Raw genomic sequence first — 22,609 nt, forward strand, 5'->3', positions numbered from 1 at the left:
CAATACAACTTTCTCTATCTTAAAGCACATATTTGGCTTTTTACAAACTTTCTGTCAAAGTTTCAGGCTTTGATCCTGAGTTAAGGTGTGACATCAGTAGTGAACAGCCAATCACATGTTGAGGAACAGTAAAACTGCGACTCACCTCTTCTGCAGAATATTAAGAGATAGAAAAATATTAGCAATTTAAATAAATTTACACAGCAAGAAGAAAAGAGCCGTCTATGAAAGAGGACAACTAAAAGAAAAAAAATCTTGCTATATCAGTGCAAGTAAAACGTGTGAAGTTAGTTTATATAGGTATAGAAAGAACTGAACATTTAAGCTTATAAGTAGTCATTTTTATAGCTTTATCTGTTGATTCTAAAGAGTATTTAGATTACCTTTATATATTTATATTCATTTAAACAGTGCTTAATAATTGATCAACTAAAATTGTATGCGTAATGGATTAAGTGTATAAGAATTACATATCTAAATCATACAAAATTATTATTAGAGCTTTAAATAAATTATAGACCTTTAATTTGGAGCAAGAGAAACTGGGGTAGTGACTTTATTGCATCAGAGATGTGTCACTTAGCTCACAGCTGATTGGTCCAATTTTGGTTTGAGATCTCTAACTCAGAACATAACCTGCCCTGGAGCAGGTTAGCTGTGGAGCGCAAGTTACTTTGGCTAAAAGCCTAAACACTTTCATGGTGCCTAAAACCCAGGATTGGCACAAACTAGATGAAACATACCTGGCTATCCACCTAAACCGGCTTCATGGTGTAGGCCTCTGATCTAAACAATCACACTAAGCTGGTCCAAAACATTTCATGTTACCACTTTGACATGCAAATGTCAGAGCAATATCAATTTATTTGTTGCATATAAGAGTCACATTTACACATACATACACATTTCATACATTTTAGGGAAAAATGCCCCTTCTTTCACTAGAGAGGTGTGACATTTTGTTCAGCCTGTATTGCACTCCGGGTAATGCAGTCATGAAATATATATATATATTAAAAAAAAAAAAAAAAAAAAAAAAAAAAAAAAAAAAAAAAGCTCATGATTCAAGCAGCCTGCCATCAGTTTAAAAAAAAAAAAAAAAAAAAAAAACCTGATGTAGACAACGATTCCAAAACATTGCAAAGTCCAAAACAAGGTAAGACCACAGCACAGTTCACTCTGCACAATCTCTCCTGGGGTCAGACTGGGGGCAACAGAATACACACCTCTATCAATTCAATTCCTTTAAAGGATGAGCAGGAAGCATGTAGATCACAAACAACTCATCTTTTACTTTAAATAAAAATGTTCACTTTTCGAATGGATTAAACTAAAAATCAGTTCATGCAAGTCTATGGAGTACATTACTTGGTCTGATCTCTATTAAATAAGGAATGCGTCTGAAGGTTGTGTCAGTCCAATGGTACACTGGGAAAACCATCATGCCCTTTTTAACCCTTTGTGCAGCATTACGCTCTTACTGCATTTTAAAGCACATATTTGGCTTTTAACGAACTTGCTGCATTTCAGAACATTCCTTTATCTATAACGGCAATAAGTATTGCATTGCATTTTGTTTCTCTAGTGCCAAACTGGACTGGCCAACAAGAAGATCTCTTGATCCATAAACTGATGGCTTGCCAGGCTTATAAGTTGGCTTGAAGGTCTCGAGTTAGGATAGAAGAGCTCTAGACAATCAAAAAGACAGGAAAGTTTAGCATGCATGCCATTGATCTCAAAATTTCCTCACACACACATATACACAAGCAGTGAGGCAGTGCTACTGAGATGTTTAGCTTGTGTGTATATAAACATATATACAGTGCTTCTGCGTCAGGTCCCCTCCTAAAGTACTACTTTGTGTCAGGAATAACGGGACAACTGTCTGAAAAGCCAAAAGACGGGTAATGATGGAGAATGGGGTGAGTGAAGTGCAGTCCTCCCTTGGTGGATGTAGCAGTCAGACGGTCTGTGTGTGGTCACTCGCAGCAAACCAGGCGGATGGGGTGGCCGGAGAGGGGAATATTGGAGTATTCGGCTACAGCCCGTCTCGCTGCCTTCTCACTGGGGAAGGTCACCAGTGCCTCCCCACTACGCTGACCACTCCAGTTGTACAGCACGAGCACAGAGTCCGCCTGGAGCTACACCAAAACAACATTTATTTAAAATGTAAGTACGCAAGTACATTTTATGCAGTAGTGGTCAAAAGTGATGTCCGGAGGGGATAGGCAATGCAAAATGCACACATTGACCACAAATTATCCATATTGATAGTTTTATCTTGTTTTTGCATGCGTTCATAATTTCACAGTTTGGCATGTTTTATTGCATTATCACAATTGATTCAAAAGCACAACTTATTGTACAAATTAAAGGGAGAAGTAGTCCATTTTCTTAGACGAGACATCACTTTTGGCAAATACTGTACATGTATACACATTTCAGTGGTGGTGCATAAATATAAAAGATCCCTCCACATGCACATACACAGAGTTATGTAAAGAGAAACGGATTTGAGTTTGGATTAAACACAATTTAAGCCTTTTTGCATAAACCCTTCACACACAGAATTTATGCCAATCTTAAAGTCAATCAAATCAGCAGAAAAGAAGTGTGAGTATATACTTAGGCATTCATTAGGAAACCCTTTTAAAGGCTGGAGACTTGCGGCAAGTTAAGAACAATGATGCTCCACAAACAAGACATTCAAACCCCAAACCAATAAGTCACATCGGAGAGAAAGAACATCATTACAACAAGCTTCTTAAGACGACAGCAGCACACAGATGATTTAAGCATACTGGGACTAAAGTATGCATGAAGCAGAGAGTGAAGATTAAATGTATGCAGATGCAAAAACAGAAGAAAAGAGAAGAGTATTACTGGACCACATTACTGATTGGAGGTCAACCCAGAGACGTGGCAGTGAGGGGAGGAGTTAGCGTATTAGTCCATGCAGAAGCAATGGGTTCAGGTCACAAGGGCATCATGGGAGCTTACCTGGAGGGGCTGCCCTTACAGACAAAGCCACTCTTTAGGCTGAATCAGACTCCGGCCCTGCTCACTCACTCCAACCAAGCTGCTGTAGTCTTCAGGCGCGTACTACAGCACAACGAGCCACAGTCAGTGCCACAGGCCTCACGTTACACTCACAACAATCAACCGTCTTCAAGTACAGCTCACGGTAGAGTAGTATGCAATTCTACTTTAGGGTGTCAAAAGATGTGCATTGACATGGCAATGAAAATCATTCAAATTACAGAGATTAATTGATCTTTTTTTTTTCATCATAATTAAAAAAGAAAAATCAACACTTGTTTAGAAAGGATGCAATAAATTGATCAAAGTGACAGACATTTATAATGTTGCAAACGTTCCATTTTAAATAAATTCTTTCGTGCTTTATATTTAAAGTATCCTGAAAGAAAATATTAAGCAGCACAACTGTTTTCAACATTGACAATAAATCAGAAACCCGTGTGCGAGTGTGTGCGTTTTTTTGGAAACAAGATCTTCAGTATTGAGAACACTTTTTGCTGCTTAATATTTTTGTGGAAGCGGTTATACTTTTTTTCAGGATTCTCTGATGAATATAAAGTTCAAAAGACAACTTTTTCTAAAATAAATGTCTTATATATATATATATATACAAATAAATCGTTTTTTTAATAACAACTAATGTATGGAGAATGTGGGACATTTTAGTGGTTTTCAGACCAGTGATCATAACTAGATAAACTAGTGATGAAAACCTAGATTTTCATTTATGAAGAATCAAATCATTGTCAGAGCACATATATTCACACCCCTAAGTCTACAGTATGTTTGAAAAGGTAAAAACTAAATGTAAATGCAGGAAAGAGTACTGGGGATACTGAAGTATTCATTAAAAGACAAATTTAAGTATTATAGTTGATTTAAAAGGCTCCTCACTCAAACACAGGTCTGAAGCGCAATGCCTTTTATCATTCATAACCAAAGAAGTGACAAATGTATGCCCAAACATATTCAACACACCACCCAAAATACACTGCACTGCAATGCAATGCATTGTACAGGGTTGCATATAAGATGTTTAAGCATGAATGCACTATATAGAAAGAAAGAGGGGGGGGGGGGGGGGTGCAGACCACCTGCCAAAAAAGAAACACTTCCCGAACACAGAGTCCCATAGTGTGTATTTTGTATCAGAGGTTAAAAGCACACTTGGAGGGTGGACTGGGTTCGGATCCATTTCATTGGTTCAGCCAGGAGTCAAACCTGAACTCAGCATTTCACACACGCGCCACTGTGCTACGCTTTGTGAACAGTGTAACACGCACACCGCTCGGGTACACAGAGTGTCACACGCCTTAGAGGAGAGAGCAGGTACGCTGCATGCTGAAGACAGTTGTACCATCCCCACCACAAAATATGAAAAACTATAACATCTGGAAAATCTCCAAGGCAATACATTAACATACTGTGAGAGAGAGCGCACACAGAGACCCGTGCCCAAAACAAAGCATCACTCTTTTTCACCTAACCATCCCTCTGTCTGTTATAACCCCCTTCCCTCCTTCTCTGAGTGCAGGTGTCATACCGTCCTCTGAAGTCTCCGCCTAATAGGGTGTCAGCTAATGAGAGGACAAAATGTACACAATGATTCATCATAAAACACTATGCTATACAACACTACTATACAATAGAAACTTCTTCAAATACATGCTGCTTATCCAACAGAAGCAGGGTCCTGATAAAGTCTGAGAGGTGCACTGCTTGGGAAACCCAACTTTTTTTTTAAACTTGAGAACCTAAATGAATGAGTGAGAGGGTAGTGGAATGAAGAGTCACCTGATATCCCTGAAAGAAGCTGAGGATGTCTTTGACCCCAGCGTTGTACGGCAGGCCCTGCATTCGCACCAGTGCTCCGGGCTGAGGGGGGAGGAGGGCAGGGGCGGGCTGGGCGGCCACAGCTGCCGCTACTGAACCCGGAGGGGCCGCAAAATAACTCATCGTGGAGGGAGAAACAGGTGGACTATTCAACAGTGTGAGGGGGAAAAAAAATGGTATTAAATCATGGAAAATATTTTTTTTTTAAATAAAACAAATTACATGTATTTAAAATTACATACAAATAAAATGGACAGTTTAGAATTAAAATTTGATTGATGTATGCATGACCACACATTTTATGTTAATGGTTGAAGTTGATAAGTTGTGATAAGTGTTTATTTGATCAAAAATGCCATAAAAAAACAACTGTAATATTGTGAAATATTACAAGGTAAAAGAACCCTTCTCCATTTTAATATATCTGTTCAAATGTGTTTTATTCCTGTGATGCAAAGATGAATTTTCAGCATCATTACTCCAGTCTTCAGTAATTAGTTACATTTATATAGCGCTCTTCTGGGTACTCAGTGTCACATGATCCTTCAGAAATCATTGTAATATGCTGATTTGCAGCTTACACCATGTCTACACCAGATGCACCGCAACAGCTAAAGGCTGTCTACACTGGAAGCAACAAAGTGCCCGTTGCAAAGCATTTGTCAGTACGTCATCAATAGAGCGAGGCATCCAGTGTAGACAAAATCACCGTTTATATGCAAGCTTTATTGTTTTTAGTAGCGTTGCGTCACTTGCATCCGGTGTAGAGAAGGTGTTAAGAAATATTTCTACCATTACATATAACAAAACTGTGGTTAATTTTCTATTCATCAAAAAATCCTGAAAAATAAGTTTAAAAGAAGAGCATTTTTTGAAACATTAAAATATGTTGACACCTATCCTACAATAGTAGTGTATATTACTTGCTGAAAGTATAGTTATTGTGATTATTATTACTACTATACAACACACAAATAAATACATTTTTTAAATGGTGATATGCTATGATACGATACATGACCAGGTTTAATAAATAAAATACAGTTAATTTAACTTCCACTATGTGCCAAGACTAACAAAACCCTTTAACCAGGTGGCATGAAAAATGGTAAATGGCAGATTTTTGTCTTGTACCTTGGGTAGTAGGTGGTGTAGCTCATGTTCATGTTCATGTAAAGCTGTGGAGAATAGTAGGCTAAAGCATGTGCAGGGCTGTGTGTTGGGGCCTGTGGAGTTCTTGGAGTAGCCAGCAGGGGGGGCTGATACAACGCTGCCTCAGTGGGAAGCATAGCTGGAGTCGCAGGAAATGCAGCATATGTTGGTGGAGAAAGACCTGAGCGGGACAAGAAAAAGCACTTTATATATAATTTTGACTAAGGCAGTGTGTAAATCTCTCATGCACACACAGAGCTGACATTGCACAAGTGTGTGAATGTCATGTATACCTAGCTCATATGGCACAGGAACAACTACAGTCTCCTCTGATGTGGTGAGAGCACATACGGCCCATTCTCAAGCCAAGGTCAAACAATCAGATCAAATCACTTAGTTAACAGCCCTTCCTTTAGTGCCGCTACAGGCTTGCTCTTTCTAAATGCCAAAATGTTGCACCTTTAGATCCATGAAAGAGGTGATCACACTGCCTTCTTGCAAATAAGCTGAAATTTAATCTCAAACTGACTGGAACACTGCACACAGATCAGCATCTTTAAAACAGGAACCGATTACAGCTTCTGGCTCACGCTAAATACTAACCCAGATTAACAGAGCAGTTCATCTACAAGCATTTGACATTAAAACATGCTCGATAAAATGAAAGCTTCCTTTCAGACAATCTCTTACAAGGCAGTTTGCAAGGAGGCGGCGACAGGCCGCTGCGGTTAAGCGTTCCCCCCATCAGCACAAAGCTCATCTCCTCAGTGGAGCACTGGAACACCTCCACATAACGATCCTTCATCATTTTCTTGTGGCACTTCTGAGCCACCATAAACGCACGGTCAGCTGACTTTATCTGAATGAAGGCATCACCGGAGGGCCGACCCTAGAAAGATGGACAGAGAAAAGACAAAAAAAGTGAGTCAAAGAGTCATTCTAATAGCACCTGATGATTTTTGTTAATCATCAGTCACCTGCTGGTTAAGGACCATGTGCACTCCATGTGGTTTGATATCAATGGTGTGTTCCCCCATAAACTCCAGGATGTCCTCGATGGCGGCGGTGTATGGCAGACCCCTCAGTCGGATGCAGTCTCGTGTGCTGCCGGTGGTGATAAAGGGTGGCGTGGCTAACATAGGCATCGATACCATTTGAGGAGGAGGGGGAAGTGTGGAGATCAGTGGAGTGGACATGTAGCGATTCAACACCTAATTGAAAAATACAAACAAAGGTCAAGGAAATGGCAATAAAGAACTAGATGTTGGTCTAGTGTTCCTACACAAAGTCAATTTGGTGGGTTTTTTGTTCTGATTAATCCTCAGTAACCCAGCATAGCAGAACTGCAGCAATTGTATAAAGCAATTAAATAATACCTCATTTTCACTAAATGTGGGTGAAAACATAACAGTAGCTGACACACTGACATGTATTACAGCAGTAAGGAATCAAAATTTAAATGTACATACATTTCAGACTTTTTTCTAAGAGTAGCAAAATTGCAACTGGGCATAAGGGAGTCAAAAAATTATATTGCTCTCACACAATGGAAAGTCAAAATGAATGGTACAAAATTAATTCCTTTTTTCAGCTGTTATCTGAGCCATTTCATTTCCTCTTTGATATAACATTTTTTAATGAAAAACTATAATGGCTTCCTAAAGACAAGTTAAAGTGTGAAAAAGTAATGCATCATGAATATTAGTGCTTGGGTCTCTAAGGGTTAAATAAAACCGTACCTGCTGGACCTCAGCTGCAGTACTGCGGAACAGCTCGATGTATCTCTTGCCCAGGATCTGTTTGTGCTTCTTCAGGGCATTCTGGGCATATTCCTCACAAGCAAAAAGAACAAACGCGTCGCCTGTGGGACGTCCATCTGGGTACTTCACAAACAGAAGCCCCTCCATCCCGTCCGTCACAGGGCTCTCTGGGCCCAGAAAGCCCAGAACATCCTGAGGAGTAGCAGTGAACGGAAGCCCGCGCATTCGGATTATCACCTGGTTTTCCTTAGAAAGGAACTGAGCTACCTCATTGGACGTGCCTGTCAAAAAAGGAGGAATTTTACATTTAAAATGGTGAGTGAATACAGAATGTCAGAGATACTCTCAGCTGCTCTAAAAGCTTTCAGCAGACACATCCACACGCACTGTAATGATATCTCGGCAGGCCTCTGTACTTTTACACCTGTTGTGTGTGAGGGCAGTGTGAGGCTTTTCAGAAGCTGCTGACCCATCTTCCTCCCTGAGGGAATGAACGGCTCTCTTTCTCTGTGGCCTGGCCAGATCGGGGGGCAGGAGGGAAGGAGAGTAGAGTTTCCCCCTCTACCTGCCCAACATGAGTCAGCAAGGGAAAGAGACTCACAAAGAGCCTTTCATTCCCACTGGGGGGGCACACACACACGCGGGAATAACGGACAGAGATTTACTCTACAAATGCTAAGTGTCTGCTCATGTTACAACTGAAGACTTCATGTAAATGTCTCACCTCCTGCAATCTTCAGAAATTCCTCCCCAGTTGCTTTATAAACCTGAAACAAAATAAATACAGAACGTCATAGGAGTGGGCTGCACAACCATGATTCTCATTGTATACACTACATTTTCTCATAACCGACATGAGTTGTTTGAGGATGAATTTAGAGATGCTGCTTTTTGGAGAATATACCATGACAGTCTAACGTTCTAAATTCATTCCCTCTAAAGCTTAGTCTCTAAAAACATTCAAGCTAAAATGAGAAAAAAACAAACAAACATACAACTTCATTGTAAAATCGACCATGTTGATTCAACTTTCCATCTTTATTCACATTTTCAATTCACATTTATTTGTATAGTGTTTTTCACAATACACATCTGCATTTTGGACTAACAGTAGCTTTTTTTTATTGAGGATGGAGGACAACCACCTAGTGCATTATAGTAATCCAGTCGAGACTAGCTTTTCTGCATCAGAAAACGGTAACATGTTCCTGTCCAGTGATGTTTCTGAGGTGGAAGAAGGCTGTTTTTGTAATATATGAAATATGATTTTCCAAAGACATGTTGCCGTCTAATATAACACCCAGGTCTTTAACTGGGGCAGCGTTCACAAGTTTCTGTGCTCCTGAATGTTTCTGTGTGTGCGCAGAGCCATCTCTGATCTCTGCGTGCGAGTAAAGTGTGTGTGTGTTTCAGTGAAAACAGTGCATTAACATAGAGCCGTGAATAACTGACTTGGAACTACTTTATTAAACCATTTTAATGCACACCTTCCAGCCAATCAGAATCGAGTATTCAGACAGACCATGGTATAAATGGCTCTCTCACATACCTAGAGTGAATTTAATATAGAAGAATTAGGACCCTCTCAGACTAAAGTGAGTATTGGGACCACACATATTATTAGAACAGCTGATCGGAGTACAACAAAACAAGCTCATGGTTAGGATGCTGTAAGGAGGTGAACTCACTTCAATGTATCTGTTGCCCATGTGGTGTTTATGTCGATCAAGTGCCATGTCTCTGTGTTCAGAGTTTATGAAGCGCACCAGAGCTTCCCCATTCCTCCGGCCCTGAGCATTTAAACACAGTGCAACGCCGCCTCTGATACACACACAAATCAAAGAAAGGCAGAGATGCAACATTTAAAAACTAGTTTGTAACAATTTGCTCATCATGAGAAATCAGCTTTGACATTTCACAAAAACCTACTTTTCCACTAGTGAAAGTCCTGATGTGACATTTGGCTGGATTTGCCTTCAAAGTCTTACCGAGTTTTGCATTACACTGTTAATGTGTACTAAAGGGTCTTTTCTAAGTGCATGCTCAGTGTCATTGTGGGTGTGTGTTTCAGTGTCACGCTGAGCTGTAATCTCACTTGGCAATGTTGAGACCCTTGAAGAAGCGAGCGATGTCCTGATCAGACGACTGCCATGGCAACCCACGAGCTCTGATGACCGTCTCGCTGTCCACAGCTTCTGTCTTACTGCTGGAAACAGTGCACATATGCAGACACACAGGTAAACCTCATGCTCAGAAGCATTTTTATGGGTCCACAGATGCATTTTGAAACGTATGCTCAAAATCAACTCTTTTTGGTCAGCAGCAGAAAAAGGGAAACTTCTCACTGCTCACAAACAATATATATAGTGTTTTTTTTCAGCAACAAAATACAGTACATACCACGCTCCAGATTCAAACTTGTAGTTTACAGATTCAAAAGTGGAGAATTTGTGATCTACAAAAGGAAAAAAGATAAATTATGAGACTGCAAGCAACATGGTCAGTTGTGCACACCAAAAGTGAAACACGTAACAAGTTCTCAATATATAAACAGTACAGATCAACCCACTACGCTGCATGACTCACTGTAAGGCTCAGCCAGGAGGTGCAGAATTATCAGAACCATGTTCTTCACCTCCTTCAATCCGGCATCCTGCTCCACCTCTGCTGGAATACACACGTCTGACAACAGTGTCAAGGCACATACACGACATATGCACACACATAAATGCACATATTCCTATTAAAACAGCTGAAAATGCTTTTGAAAAGAACTGGTAAAAGCAAAAATAAAAAGTGAGTAAATTCTTAATCTTGATTGACAAATGACATTTGAAGATTTTTTTAATCTAAAATAGTATTGGCATTGGTAACTGAAAAAAAAAAGCATATGGAGGATACAGTCCAGCATGGAGGGCAGAGTGAGATCTTTGACGGGGCCTGCATTGGGGCAGCATTTGTGAAACTCTTTCTTCAAGTCCACAAACGTGTAGAAGCACTCGGGCAGGACCAGATTCTACAGCAAAACACACAAAGGCAAATTAGGGGGATACAGGTAGGAAAATATGTTTAGGAGGAGCCTGAGGGAAGGGCAGAAGAGAGAGAACAGTAAAGAAGAGGGAAAAGGAATAAGGCAAAATTGGTTGGGAGCGCTTTAACGTCCTCTGGATGAGCATAACATTCCTGTGAAGATTATAACATGTTGCTGCTAAACAGATTATAATCACAAACTGACAGCTAATTTAGAAATGTCAGAAACACACATACACACTCTTTTCCTTTTCGGTTAACACATACACTCAAGGATGAAGGCGTGTTTGCGGATTACCTTTTTGGAGGCCTCAGGGTGCAGCACCTGTCGGATAAGAAGTGGTCCGTCCACACAAAGTGTGTAGGAGCTTCTGCCCAGAGACTTTAGTTCCGCTGACACCAACTGATGGAACTAGAGACAGAAACAAAAGCAGTTAAGAGAGACGGAATGGAGAAAAAAAACAGATTATTTATCATCTAAAACACCACAGCATTAGATTGTAGGCATTAGATTCACTTCCCTTTATATCTACACTGTTCAAAAGTTTGGGGTCAGCAAGTTTTTAATACTCAGCAATTAATACTGATGCTGACGCTGTTGTTCCTTAAAGGGTTAGTTCACCCAAAAATGAAAATTCTGTCATTAATTACTCACCCTCATGTTGTTACAAACCCACAAGACTTTTGGTCACTTTTGAGTGATTTCTGTCCCATCATTGACAGCTACGCAACTACCACTTTGAAGCATTAAAAAGTTCAAGAGTTCGTAAAACTAATCCATGTGAATTGAGCGGTTTAGTGCAATTTTTCTGAAGAGACACGATCACTTTATAAGAGCAGATTGAATTTAGGCTTTTATTCACATATAATCATTCATCGACGCAGTCATTAGATATGGTAAACTGAAGTTCAAGCATATTCACTTGACGTGCGAGAACCAAAGAGGTTTGTTCAATAAATGAATAAATTTAACTGGGGAGGCACACAATAAATGTTTATATGTGAATAAAATTAAATGTTTTCATCATATAAAGCGATCTAGTCTCTTCAGTAAATTTGGACTAAACGACTCAATTCATATGGATTACGTTTACAAACCCTTTATGAACATTTTGAAACAAAGTGGTAGTTGTGTAGCCGTCTATGGAGAGTACAGAACTGGCTCAGATTTTGTTAAAAAGATCTTCATTTGAGTTCCAAAGAGGAGCGAAAGTCTTACGGGTTTGGATTGACATGAGGTTGAGTAGATGACAGAATTTAAATTTTTTGAGTGAACTAACCCTTTAAGGCTGTTAGTAAAGGCCACTCAAGTTACTTAGAGTCATTTTGCCGTTTATGATCACAGGATCCAAGTTTGCGAGTCTTTGCCATTCATTTTAAAATTCGGATTTCATACCCATCAATCGTGCTTGTACAGTACACCCATAAAATCTTACCAACCCCAAACCCTTTTGAATAGTAGTGTGTATATTCTTAAATGATCAACTTTATAAAAAATGTATACATTTAAAAAAAAAAATCTAAACATTATTCCCTTCAAAACTGTAAAAGCAAAATGCCTCCATAGATACAGGCAATCACAGGAGACACTGTGAAAGATTTATTATTAGTTTATTGTTTATTATTATTATTATTATTATTATTATTATTATTATTAGCTTGTTAAATATCGTTTGATCAACAGATATAAAGGTGAAAAACATTACGTAAACTGAAACTCCTGAACTTTCTACTACAATGTCAAGGGCAGCACAGAGGACACGCACAGTATGTTGTAATATGTGCACATGCTGCTCCGTGTACATGCGCATGCGCATGCGTGTGCTTGTTTTCTAGATTAAGCAGCTGGTCAGACTGGTTTAGTGAAAATACAGGAAGTGAGCCATGGCAGTCATTTCGGATGAAGTATTTCACGTGACCAGGGAGATAGATGACAAAACAAATGCAGAGCATTTATCCTGCTCTTAACACACCACCTGCTCATTCCCAGCTATAGGGGCTCTCACATTCATCTGTGTATAGCAAAAACATTGAGTCTTTAAATGAGCCATTACACGTTTAGTAAACGTATCCATCTCTGCATCAGTCAAGAGCAGTACAGGCAAACCACCAACTATGACGTGACAACTGATTTGAGTACTTCATGTTATTCACATTACAGCAACGAAGAAACATAGAAAATAGAACATTCAAAGCAGAATGTGTCTCAAGTCAAATGAAAGAAGAATGTATTATAAAGGGCTGTTTTTAGGTTATTCAATATGCTATTATTACGGAGAAAACTCATCCTAGACCAGCATTTATGAGCAGCTTTTCCCTTTAAAAGACATCAGAAGCAGCAGCAGTCAGTGGTTTGAGTGAGAAAATTCCAAGCTAGTCTCAAATCCATGGCCAGGGGAAGAAGCAGTACGAGGGCGGGGCTTGCTGAGGATATAGCCAAGCCAAATAAATAAAAAATATATTATATTAATTACATTATATTACATTATATTATATTATATATGTTAATTTTTGTTTATTATATAATATAATATAATATAATATAATATAATATAATATAATTAATATAATTAATATAATTAATATAATTAATATAATATAATATAATATAATATAATATAATATAATATAATATAATATAATATAATATAATATAATATAAATATATAAATAATGCATGCCTGTTTATTGTCAAAAGCCCCTGATATTTTTGAAGATTCACAAATATAGATTTTAATATAAATTCTTGTACTTTGTTCATTTAGTGGTAATGAAAAAGAGAAAAGGTTGTTTTCAAATGAAAACAATGCGTTAAACAGATGTCTTTGACCGAAACCTTGCAACAAGTTAAAAGTTCAACTTTTAAAAACACTTCTTGACACGGTGCGCTCTTTCCATTTATGTTTTTAAAAGCACAAACACTTTGTTCATTTAGCTCACTGCAGTTTTAAAGCCCTCATTATCCGGTCAGTAGGTGGGACTGGCAGTCGCCACTCGCCAGGTTTCAATAAATGGGTATTGATTCAAAGAGCTGATAAGGTATTAATGAATATATTAAGTGAAATTGATAACCTGCTTAATAACTGTGCACACTTTACAACGTGGCCTTGTAAATCTATTAGGGATGCACCGATATGAACATTTTGGCCGATACCGATAACCGATAATTCTTAATATTTGAAAGCCGATAACCGATATATTGGCCGATAAATCTAAATACAAATTTTAATAAACTCTGAGAGCCTGATTACAAAAACAAAAGGCTCACCATTAAAAGCCATGCCCCAAACACTTCAACATAAATCAAACCTATACACTACAGTAGCCTATTTGAACCAGTGTAAGATTCCTTACCGTTTCAAATTAATTTTACACTCCTATGGCCAAAATTTTTTTTTTTAACACTTTACAATAAGGTTTAATTTTTGTTAGTATTAGTTAACCAACAATGAATGAACAATACTTCAACAGGATTTATTAATTTTAGTTCATGTTAATCTCAACATATTCAGACCCAAAGTTGTGTCTTTTAACATTAGGTATGAACTGTGAATGGACTGTTACAAAACACAAACATTTTATTACTAAAAGAAACAAAGGTTATTGCTCTCTGTTTGTTCATGATAGTTAATGCATTAATAAAATGAGACCTTATTTGTAAAATGTTACCAAAAATTATATTGACTAAAAAATAAAAATAATATACCTAAATAATGCAAACAAGTAGCCTAATTGAACAGCATTACTTAGGCTGCATAATAAAGAATCAGAATGCAAGTGCATGAAATAACCTCCGCACAGACGATAAAGAAATGGTTTTAATCAAACCATATTGTTGATGGAAATGATACAAGAACAATAAAAGTGCTAATTATAAAAAATAATGCTTCTGTGTTTTTGAAAAAAAAAATATGTTTAATATTACAGTAATAGTAAACATCTGTAATATTAGTCTAGTCTATTAGGAATAATGTTGCTGTTTGAGAGCGCGCTGAAGCTGGAGAGAATGAACGAACAACCATAAACTGAAGCGCTTAGAAGTTTAATTAACAACTAAACGCATCATATATGAGAACAATCAGATATTTATACAAAATAAATATAATATTACAACATATATTAGCACAAAATCACGCATAGGTGAAGGGTTATAACTCCTGTGGATGCTCTTCCCCTGTTTGAGAGCGTGCTGAAACTTAAGATGATCACCGGTACAGTGAAGCACTGCGGGTTATTGACTTAACGAAACACATCCTATATGACTTTAATCAGATGTTTATACTACAAAAACGTAATATTACGACTTACATATGCTTAAAATGACGCGAATGCACAAGCGAACTTGACTGTGCTGGTCAGAATGCGTTGTTGACGCTTCCCACAACAGCGCGCTGAAAAACAACTAAACCCAGAGAATTCACTACGTTTTATAACAGAAATATTCTCATTGCAGTGTTATGTATAGGACAGTCCCAGTAGTTATTAATGCTGTGCATTTCTGTTTGAAATGCGCGCGCCGGTACAATGAAGTGCTTTACTGCATCGTTAATTAACTCAACCAAACGCATCCTATATGGGATTATATACACAAAATAATAAATATAATATTACAACTTACAATGGCACAAAAGGCTGTGAATGCACAAGCAAACTTTACTGTGCTCGTCATGAAGGTGCAACTCCGTGGGCGCGCGTTTATTAACTCGTTTATTAACTCAACCAAACGCATCCTATATGATATTACATACACAGAATAATAATAAATATAATATTACAACTTACAATGGCAGTGAATGCACAAGCGAACTTGACTGTGCTCGTCATGAAGGTGTAACTCCGTGGGCGCGCTCTTCCCTCAACAAACGCGCTGAAACACAACACTCTTTTACAGCCTATTCTATTCTCATTATCATTTTATGTAGATTATAGAAGACTTGCGCTGCACATGTTGCACATAACTGTATTTTCCTTTTCGAAGTGATTCCAAACATATTTAGAGCAATTCAAACCCATCATGGTGGACAGCGCGTCCGTCTCAGCTGAAGGAAATAATACATTAGGCCTATCTATCGGCTTGACTATATCGGTCAAATTTTCTTATTGGACCGATAACGATAACATCAAAAATAATCATTTATCGGCCGATAACGATATGTTGCCGATATATCGTGCATCCCTAAAATCTATAATTAAGTTAAAAATGGAAAACTAAATAAATAAAATGCAATAAATGCAGAATATTGAAGTTATTAATGCACTTCATTTCTTAGCACCCCCCTGAAATGTTAACCAAAAAGAAATCAAATATGACAATTCCGCAATGAATTACAACAGAGTAGGGATGAACCATTACAGTGTTTTTCAGCCTCACGCATGCAATAAGAGAACAGATGGAAACTTTGTTGCAAAATTTTCATATAATTTAGGCCAGCACTGATAACACAGTCCAACGTCCCAGAGCAAAGCAGTTAAAGCAGCCAAAACATGGTTGACAAAAGTTTAAAAGATCATTTAACAAAACCTGACAAATCTACAAGCTGGGAATTTTAGAGAATTCTAGAGCAGTATAAAACTCTCAACTCACTGAGAACATCTGAAGGCAGAACTGCAGCTCATTCAGCTACATTCCAGTCATGTTCTTGGATTGTGACGTTCTGTTTTTCTACATAACCTGTCCATCTTCATACCTCATCCTAACACAAGGCTTCAGTTAGTCATTAAGGGCTTAACTAAAAGACTTTTGTAAATACCCGACAATTCCAAAAGTATAATTCAAGAGCTTTACAGCTCATTTTAAGTAATCTCAAGGAACGCTTTAGTGGTACACAGTGAATGCATTATTTTGTGTGTGCACTTGTGTATTGTGTTCATGACTGTATCTCACTGCACAACCCCACCTTGCACAAATCGGCAACTGCAATAAATTATTGCAAACCTAATTTCTACAACACAAACATAGTGCTAAAACACAGACACACCCTGTGTCTACAAACAAGAGAGGAGATCAAACTCCAGGGAAATGCAAGATATGAAGGGTATCATTTCACTGGCGGAATGTTTTTATTATAATTTTTTTGTAGGAAATGCAAAAAACAATGCAATCAAAACAATGATGATTCTTTTTTATGTTAAGCAAAAAGGCAGAATAAGTAAACAAGCCTCTCCAAGCACTGAAAAAAAGTGAATGAGAAAAATGGTAGTTAAACTTGATCTGAGTTTCAATTTCATTCGCCTCTGCCATGATGTCAGTGAGAGTGAGAAAGAAATTTGATCTTTAGCATGACAATCAATTGGGTTTCCCTGTTGAGCCATGTGTGCGTCTGTGTGCATCTGTGTATACACACATGTACAAAGAGGCCAAATTCAAAATGGAATTTTTGCTCCCTTGAAGGAAAGGTCTTATGTAAAGTCATTCAAAATGCAAGTGAGAAACAATCCCTCTATGAAAGGTTGTTCCTTAAGGCTGTCAGTAAAGTGTCATTTTGACACTTATGACCACATGATTCTGAAACCTGTGGATTTTATATCCATCAGTCACTCACGTACACCCAAGGGCTATCAGCAGAAAATATGATTAAATCAATCTGAAATTGAGATATAGAGAAGCAATATTAGATGAAAATGTTTTGTTTATATCTTAATAGCTATAAACATTATTTTTTCTGACATTTTTTATTTCTGACATGCAATTAAGGTAATATTAGGAATCAAAATAAAACGTTAGCGACAGTCTTTGAAAAGGGAGTAACAGATGATTAGATCATGATACACAGGAACAGAACACTTAAATTGAGTACAGGGCAGTACTAAGTTAGTAGGACATACATAGTGAGGCTTACTTTTGAGTGGAACTCACCACGAGTGTGCTAGATAAAGTAAAGTGGGCGTGTTGTTAGATAAAGTAACAGGATATACCGGGTGAACTACCAGGATGTTTAAGCAACAATCGCATACAACCGGTTTCCACTTAATCCATTCTGTACTTACTTTATACAAAGCTGTAAAAACATGAGACTCAAACCCCATCTAATTCATGTCTACAAATGACCATTTCACTGATGGGTGGTCTGTTCTTTCCATTCTGAGGCTGAATAAAAGAATGGCTGAATGTGTCACTCATCCTTTCATAGAGGCATTTCCTAGAAATCATCCGTGAGCATTGACAGTCTGTAGAGTAATAAAGCTCTCTGCTCATCACACACAGGTACTGACATGCTCCTGTCAGCCTGCTGTGCTTTCTCAGCAAACTCAGAGAATAACACGCACACTTTCTCTAACACACCCTCTGTCTCTTAAAACACACCCAAGATCCTTTTCTCCCACAAACACACTCCCGATTTCATCGTAACAATTTTAATCTGCTTAAAATCTTCTCCCTCACACCCACATAAAAAAAAAAAAATATATATATATATATATGCAATTTTATTTTACATTGTATTATTCATTTGCATCACGATACCTTGTGTTTAAAATTTGCTTTTTTGATCTTATTTTTATTAACAAAGATAAATTAAAATAACAAAATAATAATAATAATAATAATGAAATTGTGAAATAAAATTACTCCTATTGTGAAATAAGTTGGTCGTATCGCCGGTCGTATTCCTTATAACACCTGGGGTTACAAATTTAGAGTTACATGATTAGTTTCAAGCCGACCAAAAAAACTATTCAATCAGGCTTTGTTGGTTCCATGACAATGATCTTCAACGTTCTCTGTCAACTCAGGCTTTGATCCTGAGTTCATGGAGCATGTGCACATGAAAGTGTGACATCAATAGCGAACAGCCAATCGCATGTCTTGAAACAGAGAAACTGTGATTGCGATTCACTTCTCGCGAGAGAATCAGCAAGATTCTTTTCTAAATGAAGATTAACAGATTGGAGAATATGAAATGCATAAACGAAAATAGAAAATATCTTGCTATATCAGTGCAAGTAAAAGTTGTGAAGGTTATATAGACTCTGTATACATTACATACATACATACATACATACATACATAGAACAAAATTATAAACGCAACACTTGTTTTTGCCCCCATTTTTCATGAGCTGAACTCAAAGATCATTTTGAATGCACAGAGATAGCGTGACGAGATCCTGATGCCCATTGTTGTGCCATTCATCCACAACCATCACCTCGTGTTGCAGCATGACAAATGCACAGCCCCATGTTGCAGGGATCTGTACACAATTCCAGCAACTTTGCACAGCCATTGAAGAGGAGTGGACCAACATTCCCCAGGCCACAATCAACAACCTGATCAACTCTATGCGAAGGAGATGTGTTGCACTGCATGAGGCAAATGGTGGTCACACCAGATACTGAGTGGTTTTCGGACCCCCAATACAGTAAAACTGCCCATTTTAGAGTGGCCTTTTATTGTGGCCAGCCTAAGGCACACCTGTGCAATAATCATGCTGTCTAATGATCTCGGCAAAGGAGAAGTGCTCACTAACACCGATTTAGACAGATTTGTGAACAATATTTGAGAGAAATGGGCCTTTTGTGTACACAAAGTCTTAGATCTTTGATTTCAGCTCATGAAAAATGGGGGCAAAAACAAGTGTTGCGTTTATAATTATGTTGCATACATACATATTGGACATGTAAGCTCACATGTATGCAATTTTAAAGCTTTATCTACCAATTCCAAATCATATTAAATACTACATATTATCTCTGCACATGTATGTTAATTTAAACTAAATGTTTAATAATAATAATAATAATAATAATAAAATTGCTCATGATTAGAGGTATAATATTTATATAAATAATATACAAATCATAACTTTATAATAAATAATAAAATCCCTAAAAGCCAGACAATTTTGTATTTAAAAATATTTTACCATGTAGTGACCTTAAATTTGGAGCAAGAGAAACTGAGGTAGTGACTTTATTGCATCAGAGATGTGTCACTTAGCTCACAGCTGATTGGTCCAATTTTGGTCTAATCTCTTACCTGGAACATAACACTGCTTAAAGCAGAGCCACTTTCATGGTGCCTAAAGCCCAGGGTTGGCATACACTAAACTGAAACATACCTGGCTATTCACCTAAACTGGCTTCATGGTATAGGCCTCTGATGGAAGTGGGTGTATTTACTGGCATTGAATTTGAAAGGACTTTGAAAACTTAACTGAACCAATGGTTTGATAGTGTCTGTCTTTCTCTTTCTCTATCTCTCTCTCTGAAAGGTAGTTAGGAAGAAATTGATTTCACTAGTTAATATTTACAGAGCCCCTTGGGGATAGGCTACAACTGAAACAAGATAACATGCAAACGCCACCACCTGAATGTAACAAAAGGCATGTAATAAAAAAGAGAATTAAATAACAGTGTTTAAATATCCCTCATTTGTACCTTAATAAATGAATAAAAGAAATGTAAATTCCAACAAATGTCTAGTCCCACAACTGAGCTTAGACTCGGAGCTCTAAACACCTTTTTGTGGGACAGTAATGACAAGGTGTTCACTATGAAACAGTGGGGGGTGGGAACAGGTTTACAGAGGACAAACAAATTCTCTCTGCGTCATGGTTGAGAAACACGTTTGGTGACATCCGCCTTTTGTCAAAACAAATGAGCAAAACTCAGGAGCAACCCGTAACTGCTCGATAAATGAGCTATGGACAGCAGAAGAAAAAGAGGAATATCTTGCTGAATCTTTCTAAGTTTATTCTTTTCATTTCACTTTACTCTCTCTCTCTGTATTCATATCACTCTTGCTCACTCTCAACTCAATGACATATATGGCTCTCAGGTGGGTGCATTGGCAAGTAAACATTCCGTCTTCCAGATGTCTGCTGAACACACCAGTCTACAACAAGACTAGACTTGCACGCTCGCCTAGAGCAGAGCGTCTCTGTGCCTTCCTTCCCACACCCAAACCACACACACACACACACACACACACACACACACACACACACACACAAGCCATTTAAAAAAAATCAAACCAAATGCTAGAATTATGTGTGCCATACCAAAGACTTACCTTACACTGACATGTACAAAAATGATGAGAACCACTGTGTTGTTACTTTTAGTTTGAGTCTAAGATATCATGTCTAAGACATTCCCAAAACATGAGTTTGAAAGGTCATAAGATACACAAACACTGTATAAAGACAGAGCACCCCAGACCGCATAAAGGTGTCTCTCACCTGCTGCAGGACGCTCTCCAGCGGCTCGGCCTTGCACAGCTCCTCTGCCGTGAGCCCGGTCTCCTCCTTGCACTGCTCCGACAGATCCACACTGTCCGGTTGTACTAGAGTCCGCTGAAGCTCGCCCACCTGTTAACAACATCATCTCTTTCAACCGGCCTCGCAATGCAACTTTAGCGGGTTGTCGTGTCATTGGCACGCCCTTACACACCTGGCCGTCGAGAACACCGACGCAATGTTCAATGTTCTCCACGCGCCAATGCTGTCTAGGTAGGCAGCTCAGTGGCTTTGACACCGAGTCACTATAGCGAAGATGTTGATATCTCATTTTCAGCAGTGTGTTTGTGTGAATGCAAAGCAGACACGGCAGGGTTACTGACCTACAGGCGATGACATGCACCAAAAAAGGCACGCTTTCGTCTCTCGTGGATCGAAAAGACCGCGTTATAATGATCTAATCAAGTTGACAAATAGAAACCGCGGTTGAATATAGAGTACCGTTAAATCTCAATGTAGCGCATTTAACTCTCTGAAAGCGCACCTTGTTGGTGAATGTCAGCTGTCAAGGTGGTTTCTAACTAGCACATTGTGGGTAGTTTAAAGTTAGAGACCTTACATCAGGGTTAAAAGGTCCGTACCTTATTCTCATGTAGATCCACAATTTGCCACACCAAGAGAATTAATTCCCTTTCATCCGACCCCAGTTTACCCCCATTTGCACCAGCTGTTGCCCCAAAGAACACCACCAGAGTATCACTGTGCGAAGCCATCAGGGACCACAAGGGTAAAAACTACAATTAAGAGCAAAGATCAAATAAAACAGTAACACGAGGGTTCACCTTTCTCCAAGAGAAGCAAACAAAAGAAATGGAAATTCAATTGAAGTACACGAGGAAGGACAGAAGATTACTCCAAGAGAAGGACACGAGAGAGAGTGCGGCACGAGACTCTACCTGTTGCTGTACTTGTGTGCTCTCTATCCAGAGTTACTGGTTTGACTGGTAAAGAAGGCAGAAAAAAGTCCTGGTTCGTCTCACGCTAACCCCATAACAAGCCCTGGAGGCTTTTCTCGCTGTCTCGTTTTTTCTTGGTTACCTGGTTTTGGTTCGGCCTCCCTGTTTGGAGTCAATCTCCCGGGGGAGCGCGTTGATTGGTTGGTTTGTAAAGGTGAGGGCGGGGCGTATTGCCACGAAACCTATGTAACCCGCTCGGATTGGTTTATATGTGCTAGGAAGTGGGAGATAAGATCAGAATTCACTTTGTCCTGTTTTGCTGCACACCTAAATAGCAGTGCTGCCCAGCTTAGCTACTTTTCCTTCTGTTATTCTTTTAAATACATTCTTTTTTTTAAACGCACTCAGTGTTTTAAACGCGTTTTACGTTTAAAGAAATAAACGCCTGGAAATATAGCCTGATATGAATTGATACGACTGATATGAACACTCACACGTCATATCGGTTGCCTAAATACAATCTTTAATTAATACACGTTTTATTTTAGATATGGCCAGCGTGCTTTCAAAAACCTCACAAACTGACAATACTCTCATCTGCCACTCTCACAATACAAGGTTTTAGACTATCTGACTATCTTCATTAATTGTTTTATTCTGGATT

General features: G+C 38.4%; 1 protein-coding gene across 1 annotated transcript; it reads right to left on the minus strand.

The window, feature by feature from the left end:
* Window positions 1–1,979: 1,979 nt before the first annotated feature.
* esrp2 (epithelial splicing regulatory protein 2) lies at window positions 1,980–21,762 on the minus strand (the record flags this gene model as incomplete). Its single annotated transcript, XM_079837058.1, has 15 exons — window positions 1,980–2,141; window positions 4,834–5,017; window positions 6,007–6,205; window positions 6,715–6,913; window positions 7,002–7,235; window positions 7,764–8,065; window positions 8,509–8,551; window positions 9,473–9,605; window positions 9,880–9,990; window positions 10,185–10,239; window positions 10,371–10,466; window positions 10,686–10,800; window positions 11,113–11,226; window positions 20,993–21,121; window positions 21,631–21,762. The coding sequence occupies 15 exons, from the start codon at window positions 21,760–21,762 to the stop codon at window positions 1,980–1,982; spliced, it is 2,208 nt and encodes a 735-aa protein (XP_079693184.1).
* Window positions 21,763–22,609: the final 847 nt, after the last annotated feature.

This window comes from Gobio gobio (genome assembly GCF_949357685.1).
Source record: "Gobio gobio genome assembly, chromosome: 2".
In the NCBI taxonomy this organism is placed as follows: Eukaryota; Metazoa; Chordata; class Actinopteri; order Cypriniformes; family Gobionidae; genus Gobio; species Gobio gobio.